This window comes from Nerophis ophidion, linkage group LG28 (assembly GCF_033978795.1).
Source record: "Nerophis ophidion isolate RoL-2023_Sa linkage group LG28, RoL_Noph_v1.0, whole genome shotgun sequence".
Taxonomy (NCBI): Eukaryota; Metazoa; Chordata; class Actinopteri; order Syngnathiformes; family Syngnathidae; genus Nerophis; species Nerophis ophidion.
In genome coordinates this window covers 14,803,462-14,815,552 of record NC_084638.1, presented here as the reverse complement: position 1 = coordinate 14,815,552, position 12,091 = coordinate 14,803,462, and the positions used below count along the sequence as shown (strand labels likewise).

Genomic DNA, 12,091 nt, shown 5'->3' with positions numbered 1-12,091 from the left:
GTATATTTTTAGCTGTTTTTATTCTGCAAATCTAATATAGGTTTCACGATAGAAATGTTACTTTACATTTTTTGCTGTTTATTATACACATCCGATATGTTTCTATAGAAATTCAACTTTAAAAAAGTATTTTTTTGTGTTTATAATACGTCTAAAATATGTTTAAATATTATTTTAACTTTAAAATGTATTCATTTATTGCTGTTGTTTATTGTAGATATTGTATCATATATGTTCCACTTTTTTTTTTAACTTAAAATAATTAAAAAATATATATATTGTCAGTTTGTTAATTTTTTTTTTTTTTAAATAGCTCTTTTAAAAGGCACTCAAATACCCTTAGACATGATCAAAATTGTACACCCCAAATATGTTTAAAAATATGTCTTACTTTAAAAATGTTTTTGTCTCTTTCAAATATTTTTGGATATAAAAAAATTGCAAAAAGGTCTTTTTTTTTGCCGTTGTTTATTTTACACTTACCATATTTTTTGGATTATAAATCGCTCCGGAGTATATGTCGCACCGGCCGAAAATGCATAATAAAGAAGGAAAAAAAACATAATATATACGTCGCACTGGAGTATAAGTCGCATTTTGGGGGAAATTTATTTGATAAAATCCAACACCAAGAATAGACATTTGAAAGGCAATTTAAAATAAATAAAGAATAGTGAACATCAGGCCAAATAAGTGTACGTTATATGACGCATAAATAACCAACGGAAAACGTGCCTGGTATGTTAACATAACGTATTATGGTAAGAGTCATTCAAATAACTATAACATATAGAACATGCTATACATTTACCAAACAATCTGTCACTCCTAATCGATAAATCCGATGAAATCTCCTTCCTCGATGTCTCTTCTAAACAACTCTGCCAACTCCAAAGGTATGCGCCGCTTCCTCTTGTCGTTTTCTGCTGAATATTTCACTACGTCCAGCTTGTAATCTGCAGTACATGATTTGCCTTTCGGTGCCATTTTTGTTCGGCCCTTCTCAGTTTTTATAAGTTACAGCCAACAATGGATTGATCCATTTTAATAGTTACGGCAGTAGCATATAGCATATAGCAGTTAGCATTCCATTACCCACAATGCACTTCTGCCATGACCCTCCCCCGCCAAATTCTTATTGGTGTGTGTGAGACAATTGCTGACGTGTCTGTGACGATTGCTGACATTTTCTGCGTCTCTTCCGCGAATGAGATAAATGTGAAGTGACGTGAATTATATTTATATAGCGCTTTACATAGTGAAACCCAATATCTAAGTTACATTTTAAACCAGTGTGGGTGGCACGGGGAGCAGGTGGGTAAAGTGTCTTGCCCAAGGACACAACAGCAGTGACTAGGATGGCAGAAGCGGGGATCGAACATGTAACCCTCAAGTTGCTGGCTATACTAATAAACAAACTGAAAATATACACACGAAGCCCAGCTACCTACCTGAGTAGGTTGTGCTAATGCTCTTAGCTGATGATTATAATATTATTTGATATTTTACTGTAATGTGTTAATAATTTCACACATAAATCACTCCGGAAACTATGAAAAATCTGCGATTTATAGTCCGAAAAATACGGTATATGTTTCAATAGAAATTTTGCTTTAAAAAGGAAATGTTTTGCTATACATTAAAAATGTAACTTAAAAAGTACTTTTATTGCTGTTTAACAAACTGTTTACTTCAATAGCAATGCAACTTTAAAACAGTACTTTTATTGCCTTTTGTTGTACATATCAATTGTGTTTTAATAGAAATTTGACATAAAAATTACGTTTTTATTACACTGCGATGAGGTGGCGTCTTCTCCAGGGTGTACCCAGCCTTTCGCCCAATTGTAGCTGAGATAGGCACCAGCGACCCCAAAGGGAATAAGCGGTAGAAAAATGGATGGATGGATGGAAATTAAACTACAGACAATATCTGCTAGCGAGGACGTCTTTGTTCGCTTGTCAAATTTGAGAGACAGAGCTAGAATGTGGGCTTCACGGTGGCAGAGGGGTTAGTGCGTCTGCCTCACAATACGAAGGTACTGCAGTCCTGGGTTCAAATCCAGGCTCGGGATCTTTCTGTGTGGAGTTTGCATGTTCTCCCCGTGACTGCGTGGGTTCCCTCCGGGTACTCCGGCTTCCTCCCACTTCCAAAGACATGCACCTGGGGATAGGTTGATTGGCAACACTAAATTGGCCCTAGTGTGTGAATGTGAGTGTGAATGTTGTCTGTCTATCTGTGTTGGCCCTGCGATGAGGTGGCGACTTGTCCAGGGTGTACCCTGCCTTCCGCCCGATTGTAGCTGAGATAGGCGCCAGTGCCCCCCGCGACCCCGAAAGGGAATAAGCGGTAGAAAATGGATGGATGGATGGATGGAGAGCTAGAATGTGTCGTCAACATGCAATATAACAACAGTGTTAAAAGCTCTATTGGCGGCCATATCGATGTCAAAAATATTGCGGAACTCCAGTTTCAAGAATATTTGTTTTTATTTGATAAGTTGATGGTGACCAACAAACATTAATACACCCAAATGCACTCTAAATATATTATTGCACTAAACCAAGTTTTTACCCAGAGGGCCTCACACTGAAAAATAAAGCATGCGGAGGCCATTTCAACAATATTCATTTTCAATACCAATACAATATTAATTGTAACCTTAGGGCTCCCCTCAATTTTGGTTAAAGTTTGATGGTGCCGAGGACTCAAAAGGGTCTCAGTCATCAAAGTGTCTTATATTAATGCTTACATAATTTGAAGTTTCTAATTCATCCATTGACATAAATTTTGTTTTTGTTTTTTTTATCTTGTATGCCCTTTTTTCAAATAAACCCCTTTTTTAATAGCAAACACACAAAATATGCAACAAAAAAATAAAAAATAAACTTTTTTCAAAGTGGAATCCATCCATCCATTTACTACCGCTTGTCCCTTTCGGGGTTGCGATATTTATTATTGAAGTCACAGAGTGCATTATTTTTTTTAACATGCCTCAAAATATATGTATATTGTAGCGTCCCGGAAGAGTTAGTGCTGCAAGGGGTTCAGAGTATTTGTTCTGTTGAGTTTATGTTGTAACGGTGCATCATTTTGTGAACAAATGCGTGAGCAAATCGTCCCAACAGTTTAAGAACATTTCTCAACAAGCTATTGGAGGGAATTTTGGGATTTCACCATCTACGGTCCGTGATATCATCAAAAGATTCAGAAACTCCATTGCACGGCCGAAAAACCAAACATTGAATGCCTGTGACCTTGGATACCCCCGGCGGTACTGCATCAAAAATCGACATCGGTGTGTAAAGGATATCACCAAATGGGCTCAGGAACACCTCAGAAAACTAAGTGCAAGTTAAAACTCTACTATGCAAACCGAAAGCCATTTATCAACAACACCCAGAAACGCCGCCGGCTTTTCTGGGCCCGAGCTTATGTAAGATGCCCATCCATCCATTTTCTACCGCTTGTCTCTTTCGGGGTCGCGGGGGGTGCTGCAATCTATCTCAGCTGCACATGGGCGGAAGGCGTCGTACACCCTGGACAAGTCGCCACCTCATCGCAGGACCAACACAGATAGACAGACAACAATCACACTCACATTCACACACTAGGACCAACTTCCATCCATCCATTTCCTACCGCTTATTCTCTTTCGGGGTCGCGGGGGGTGCTGGCGCCTTTCTCAGCTACAATCGGGCGGAAGGCAGGGTACACCCTGGACAAGTCGCCACCTCATCGCAGGGCCAACACAGATAGACAGACAACATTCACACTCACATTCACACACTAGGACCAATTTACTGTTGCCAATCAACCTATTCCCAGGTGCATGTTTTTAGCGGTGGGAGGAAGCCGGAGTACCACGACCTTCGTATTGTGAAGCACATGCACTAACCCCTGTTCCACCGTGCTGCCTTCAAAATGATATAATTGAAGTAATTGGATCCTTAAATAGGTCAATAATTCATTGCATTGCTTTAGTTAATTATTATTATTTGAATAATGATTGTTTTTAAAAACATGACACTCAATGTCTTGGGGATCCAAAATTAACCTAAAAACAATCAAGTTTGATGCTCGGCGCCATCTTGGAAGTATGCTAACTAGATATGTCCGATAATGGCTTTTTTGCCGATATTGTCCAACTTTTAATTACCGATTCCAATATTAACCGATACCGATATATACAGTCGTGGAATTAACACATTTACTTGCCTCATTTTGTTATGATGCCCCCCGCTGGATGCATTGAACAATGTAACAAGGTTTTCCAAAATAAATCAACTCAGGTTATGGAAAAAAATGGCAACATGGCACTGCCATGTTTATTATTGAAGTCACAAAGTGCATTATATTTTTTAACGAGCCTCAAAAGCGGGGGGTGTATATTGTAGCGTCCCGGAAGAGTTAGTGCTGCAAGGGGTTCAGGGTACTTGTTCTGTTGAGTTTATGTTGTGTTACGGTGCAGATGTTCTCCCGAAATGTGTTTGTCATTCTTGTTTGGTGTGGGTTCACAGTGTGGCGTATATTTGTAACAGTGTTAAAGGTATTTATACAGCCACGCTCAGTGTGAACTGTATGGCTGTTGACCAAGTATGACTTGCATTCACTTGTGTGTGTGAAAAGCAGTAGATATTATGTGATTGGGCCGGCATGTAAAGGCAGTGCCGTTAAGGTGTTTTGGTACTCTGTACTTCTCCCTACGTCCGTGTACCACTCCGTACAGCGGCGTTTTAAAAAGTCATCAATTATTATTTTTGAAACCGATACCGATAATTACATTTTAAAGCATTTATCGGCCGATAATATCTGCAGTCCATGACTAGACTAAGTCAGTCCGATATTATCAGACATCTCTAATGCTAACGTCTCTCATATTAGCAGGCTGATCGGCTATTTTTGTATGTTTACACTTAAAAACAGTGAATTTTTTTTTTTTATATAAGACGCTATCTTATAATTATGTTAGCTTGTCTTATGTAATTATGCTAGCATCTTAACGTTCTATTCTAGCTTTTTAGTTAAATTTGTATGGTTGAACCTAAAAACAACAGGGTTTGATGCTTGGCGCCATTTTGGAAGTATGCTAACGTTCCTTATATTAGCATGTTAGCATTAGAATGCTAACGTTGTATGTTAGGTGTTTAGATAATCTTGTATGTTTATACCTACAATAATGTGCATTAACTTGTCCTATGCCATCATGCTAACTAGGGTTAGGTATCGTTTGAATTCGAACGATTCCGATTCTTTGTTTCGATTCCAATTCCTGACTATTCTCGATTCCGATCCAGGTAGTCCCTGGAAGGTAGTATGTATTTTGGATTGAGAGTTTTCACCATATCCCTGCAAACATAAACAAACATGTAATGTTGCTGTTACTGTTTAGCCCAGCATCCATTAGCTTAGCTCTAACGTTATTGCTTAACTAACCTAAATGTTGGAGATTCCACCTGAAAAGGGATGCAGTCCTTTGACTATGTGTGCAGTGACCTTTCTGTGGCACACTTCCGTTTGTGGCACCGACATCTTCCCCATTGGCGCTACGGTGAACGGAGTACGCTGAGCACATCGCGGAGCCTGGCTATGAAAAAATATGCGGGCTAATTTGTTAGCTGCCTCAACGTTGGTGCAAAACACATTATTTATTGCATATATATAGTTTTACTTACCAGATTCGGACTGCGGTGCAATCACCGAGGTGCCAGGCTGGGCGCCGGAGCCAGAGAAAGAGGCAGAGGAGGACGGTCGGCGCAGCGCGTCGAAGACAGGACACGCATTTATTTGTACTCCATGACCTCGGAGGCGCTTCATCATGTTCGACGTGCACCCTCCTAAGCACGAAACAGTCCTGTCGCACGTGTTACATTTCACCGATATTTCATTTTTTTTTAGTAAAATAAAGCCACACTTTCGACCGACGACGCCCACTATCCATGCTTGACTGACTCGCTCGACGCTTCTTCGTTGGTGTTCAGCGGCTTCTTCTTCCGGTCGGCGGACTTATTCTTTTTTTACGGTCGGCGGACTGGGTATCGGAACTAGGAATCGAAATTTAAACTTTTGAACGATTCCGGGAGAATCGGAAAGTTAGTCCCGGTTCCAATCGATACTTGATACCCAATAGGGATGCACCTATTAATCGGTAACCGAATATATTCGGCCGAATATGGCAAAAAAAGCCACATTCGGCCTTCGGTGGAATGAGTTAAGAACAAGGCCGAATAGTGGCGTGTGACGCAATTTTTTGACGCGGTGACGCAATCAACCAACGTGCAGTGACGTTGGGATATGTTGTGTACCTGTATAAGTGTGAGGTTACAAGCACACACTCTTTGAGATTTAGTGGGGCCTCTGTTTACATTATTAGCCTGTTGTGTAGGCTACCTGTATAAGTGTATGAGGTTACAAGCACACACTTAATTGAGATTTACTTGAGCCTTCTGTTTACATTATTAGCATATCTACTGGATGTGAATTCTCCCTGCCCACTGGGTGTGAGTTTTCCTTGCCCTTGTGTGGGTTCTTCCGAGGATGTTGTAGTCGTAATGATTTGTGCAGTCCTTTGAGACATTTGTGATTTGGGGGCTATATAAATAAACATTGATAGATTGATTGATCTACTGTGGCTAAGCAGACTTTTGCCAAAAGGACAATAATTCATTTGTTGTGGGTTTATCCACTTTAATGCACTTTATTTTTTTTTGGAATGCATGTTTTGTTTGAAGGCCTAATATAAATGAAAAACTTTGTGCTTTTTTTTTTAAAAGCAAAGGTTACTGGAAAATTTAAAAAATGTCAATATTCAATAAGAAAATTACTTTATTTGAAAAACATGTCTAAATATTTATTCTAGGCTATTTATGCAACATTTAAAAAATTCTGAAAAACTGCATTCATTATTCGGTATTCGGCCTTCAGCCAAGCGTTTATATTTTATTCGGCTTCGGCCACAAATTTTCATTTCGGTGCATCGCTAATACCCAACCCTAATGCTAACATTACCATGCTAACATTTTATGCAATCATTTTAGCTAATTTTGTATGTTAAACCAAATAATTCACGGATTTAGAAGTATGCTAGCTTCGACTGACCTCGAGCCTGAGGTTCAGGGCACAGATAGCAGAATTTATTATTAATAATTTCTCATTGATACCGGTCCGATCCGGTGGCCATGTACTGCTCGCCTGTGTATCGGCTGGGGACATCTCTGCGCTGCTGATCCGCCTCCGCTTGGGATGGTTTCCTGCTGGCTCCGCTGTGAACGGGACTCTCACTGCTGTGTCGGATCCGCTTTGGACTGGACTCTCGCGACTGTGTTGGATCCATTATGGATTGAACTTTCACAGTATCATGTTAGACCCGCTCGACATCCATTGCTTTCCTCCTCTCCAAGGTTCTCATAGTCATCATTGTCACCGACGTCCCACTGGGTGTGAGTTTTCTTTGCCCTTATGTGGGCCTACCGAGGATGTCGTAGTTGTTTGTGCAGCCCTTTGAGACACTAGTGATTTAGGGCTATATAAGTAAACATTGATTGATTGATTGATTTCAACCAGTATTTTTTTGTGTGTTTTTCAGGTGGCCCACCTTCGTGCCCACGTGTTAATCCACACAGGAGAAAAGCCATACCCTTGTGAAATCTGTGGCACGCACTTCCGCCACTTACAGACGCTCAAAAGCCACATGCGCATTCACACCGGAGAGAAACCTTATCATGTAAGTCTGTCTCCTTTCCTTATTCACCGTGTCCTGCTGACAAGATATAGTCGTAATCCCCCGGTCACCCCGAACCCAGACTGCTAATCCCGGGCCGTGGAAATTGGGGTGGGCGGCGTGAAACGTGCGCACAACCCGATTCTGAATTGTGTCTCTTTTTTTTCTTTGCTTGTCGTTTACGCAGTGTGAAAAGTGTGATCTTCACTTCAGACATAAGAGTCAGCTGAGGCTTCATCTGCGACAGAAACACGGCGCCATCACTAACACCAAGGCGCATTATCGGCCCAGCAGCCTGACCTCCTGCTGAGCCCACTGCAGTATTTTTTTTTCTTTTGTATTTTACCAGCCACCGCATTGTCAAAAAATACTCAACATCCAAAGAACCATATTTTGTATATATTTTACTATTTGAGTATTTCAGAGTTTATTCTGAACCACCTCAAACAACTGAATGTACAATTTGAATGTGAATTTGAGCAGATATAGTACAGGCCAAAGGTTTGGACACACCTTCTTATTCAATGGGGTTTCTTTATTTTCATGACTATTTACATTGCAGATTGTCACTGAAGGCATCAAAACTATGAATGGACACTATTAAGCCGAAAGTACAAAAGACATTTGTGAAAGAACGGGCCGCTCTCAGGAGCTCAGTTATTTCCAGCGTGGAACTGTCATAGGATGACACCTGTGCAACAAATCCAGTGGTGAAATTTCCTCGCTCCTAAATACTCCGAAGTCAACAAAATTGAAGCGTTTGGGAAGAACAGCAACTCAGCCTCAAAATGGTAGGCCACGTAAATTGTCAGAGGGGGGGGTCAGCGGATGTTGACTGAAGAGCATAGTGCAAAGACTTTCTGCACAGTCAGTTGCTACAGAGCTCTAGACTTCATGTGACCTTCCAATTAACCCACCTACAGTGCGCAGAGAGCTTTATGGAATGGATTTCCATGGTCGAGCAGCTGCGTCTAAGCCATGCGTAAACAAGTCCGATGCAAAGCGTCGGATGCAGTGGTGAAAAGCACTTTGCCACTGGACTCTAGAGCAGTGGAGACACCTACTTTGGAGAACGCTTTTCCATCTGGCAACTTGATGGACAAGTCTGGGTTTGGAGGTTACATTTCGGACTGCATTGTGCTCAGTGTGAAATTTGGTGGAGGAGGAATTATGGTGTGGGGTTGTTTTTTTTTTTTTTAGGAGTTGGGCTTGGCCCCTTAGTTCCAGTGAAAGGAACTTTGAATGCTCCAGGATATGAAAACATTTTGGACAATTCCATGCGCCCAATCTTGTGGGAAGAGTTTGAAGCGGGCCCCTTCCTCTTCCAATATGGACCAGTGCACAAAGCAATGCCCATAAAGACGTGAATGACATGGAGTCTGGTGTGGATGAACTTGACTGGCCTGCACAGAGTCCTGACCTGAACCCGATAGAACTAAAACGGAGACTGAGAGCCAAGCCTTCTCAACCAACATCGGTGTGAAAACTAACTAATGCGTATTTGGAAGAATTGTCGAAAATTCCTAAAAACACAATTCTCAACCTTGTGGACAGAATTCCAGAAGAGTTGAAGCTAGAATAGCTGCAAAAGCTGTGAACCGTATTTGATAGGAATGGAATGGCACTTCAAGTTCATATGTATGTCAAGGCAGGTGGCCAAATACTTTTGGGAATATAGTGTATGTACTTAACAAAAAAAAGGGAAATAACTGAAAACATGTTTTATATGTACCGATCCGTTGTGGTGAAGAAGGAGCTGAGCCGGAAGGCAAAGCTCTCAATTTACCGGTCGATCTACGTTCCCATCCTCACCTATGGTCATGAGCTTTGGGTCATGACCGAAAGGATAAGATCACGGGTACAAGCGGCCGAAATGAGTTTCCTCCGCCGTGTGGCGGGGCTCTCCCTTAGAGATAGGGTGAGAAGCTCTGCCATCCGGGAGGAACTCAAAGTAAAGCCGCTGCTCCTTCACATCGAGAGGAGCCAGATGAGGTGGTTCGGGCATCTGGTCAGGATGCCACCCGAACGCCTCCCTAAGGAGGTGTTTAGGGCACGTCCAACCGGTAAGAGGCCACGGGGAAGACCCAGGACACGTTGGGAAGACTATGTCTCCCGGCTGGCCTGGGAACGCCTCGGGATCCCCCGGGAAGAGCTAGACGAAGTGGCTGGGGAGAAGGAAGTCTGGGCGTCCCTGCTTAAGCTGCTGCCCCCGCGACCCGACCTCTGATAAGCGGAAGAAGATGGATGGATGGATGTTTTATATTTTAGTTTCTTCAAAATAGCCTCCCTTTGCTCTGATTACTGCTGTTCTTAATTTCCCCTCTGGGATCAATCAAGTATTTCCTATTCTGATTTGCACACTCTTGGCATTCTCTCGTTGAGCTTCGATCACACATATGAAGTGAAAACCATTTCACCTCTTGAAGCTCGAGGAGAATGCCAAGAGTGTGCAAAGCAGTAATCGGAGCAAAGGGTGGCTATTTTGAAGAAATTAGAATATAAAACGTGTTTTTTTTGGGTTAAGTACATAACTCTACATGTGTCCATTCATAGTTTTGCTGCCTTCAGTGGCAATCTACAATGTAAATAGTCATGAAAATAAAGAAAACTCATTGAATGAGAAGGTGTCCAAACGTGTGGCCTGTACTGCACGTATCAATTACTGTTACAGTTTTGTCAGTTTTGTCGCAGTATTGCTACGAGTCATTGGTACGCCGTCACGTCTATTTGTAAATATTGTTTCCAGATTGCCATCTGCTGGCAGAGCGTGGATTTATTAAACATTGCTTCTCATGCCCACATTCAGCTTCACTGAAGGACAGTAGCAAAAAGGTTGTCACTTTTGGTACGGATTACGTGTACATACTGCTTTATAACTATAGCATCATTTTTGTATTATGTCATATGCCATCATTCGTATTTTGCACACACACACATATCGCTGTTTTTCCGTCATCGTTTTCAACTATTTTTTTCAAGCGTTGCTAATATGTTGAAATGTTCTCAAAGCATGTGCTCACTTATCGATGCATAGTGAAGTCATTATTTATGTTCAAACCCACCGTCATGGTCACAATGTTGCTGCTGCCATGTTGCCCTGAGCTAACTGTAAAGTTATTCCACCCAGTGCATTTTTACAGTGCCTTACATTCAAATCAATGTATTGGTTACAGTGGCTTCATTTTTGACGCTGTCTACATGTACGCTCTTATGTTATGTGATTCATTGTATGTAGCTCTTAAAATGCACAGATGCTCAGGAATATTGCTTATGTCTTTGTAACTGCAGAATACATAATATATATTTATATTTATAAAATAGAAATAAACATGCATACCGCAACAAGATGCAGCGCTCTTTTGCATTCTTTTTATCACACCAACCAAGATTTGCACACACACAAAAAAAAGAAAGATTTCACCACTTCATTTTCTTTGGCCCTCAAAAGCCTGGAAATATGTATCAAAGTATTCTAACTTATCTTACTAAATGTATTTGTGTTCTGGGAGAAATATATCAAACCATTTTTTTAAATAGAAATAAACACTAATAAAAATGATTTCAGAGAAGGTTATCCATCAAATGGTGCAATGTAAAAGTAGCTATAGATTTCACGGTAAAATTTAAATGTACTGTGGTTTTTACAGCATTTTTCTTTAACCTTCCTCTTGTGTTAGCTTTCTGTTACCATCTCTTATGTTAACGGGTCGGTTTTGACCCATGTTTTAAATCAGCTGTAAAATACACTAAAAACCATTACCTATCATCCAATTTGTTTCTCATCTCTTGGTTACCTTGTTAGACTTCCTTATCCTTGAAAATATTGGTTTTAATATTTTTGGTTTAAGGCCATTGGGCCTTATTTTGTCAGTATACCCCTCGATTTCAATTTTTAAAAATGGTAAAACGAACCTCAAGAGAATCATATACATAAAAAAAGGTTGTTGTGTTACCTAACTATTACTAAGGGGTATTAGAACACATCTCTTAAATAAATGTGTTTTATTTATTTTTTTCATTTTAAGAATTTTAACTATAGTAACATCTATGGTGTTACAATTTCGACCCATATATATTTACTTCAAGAAAAAAGCTAAAAAGTATTTTTTTCAGCAACAGAAATCCAACATCAAACAAACAACCAATCAAGCAAATGAAACCAAGAGAAATAGATTACTAGTTCCAAAACTAATAAAAAACAAAATCAGAGTGGCAAAAAGTGACACTTTTAGTGTCCGTCTTTTGTTTGTTTTTGTACAGGATAACAAGGTAAAATGAGAATCCACTAAAGCTCACATGATTGGGAGAGGAGCTGGCTGTCAGTGTGTTCAGTTTTGGCTCTTGTCATTGCTTTATCATCTTATTTTTATA

General features: G+C 40.4%; 1 protein-coding gene across 1 annotated transcript in view; it reads left to right on the top strand.

The window, feature by feature from the left end:
• Positions 1–11,067, top strand: part of bcl6ab (BCL6A transcription repressor b) — a 32,396-nt gene extending 21,329 nt beyond the window's left edge. Inside the window, exons 8-9 of the mRNA XM_061891421.1 lie at positions 7,586–7,723; positions 7,908–11,067. Of these exons, the coding sequence (XP_061747405.1) occupies positions 7,586–7,723; positions 7,908–8,030 (261 nt within the window). The 3' untranslated portion in view covers positions 8,031–11,067. The remainder of the gene's footprint in view (positions 1–7,585; positions 7,724–7,907) is intronic.
• The last annotated feature ends 1,024 nt before the right edge of the window (positions 11,068–12,091 follow it).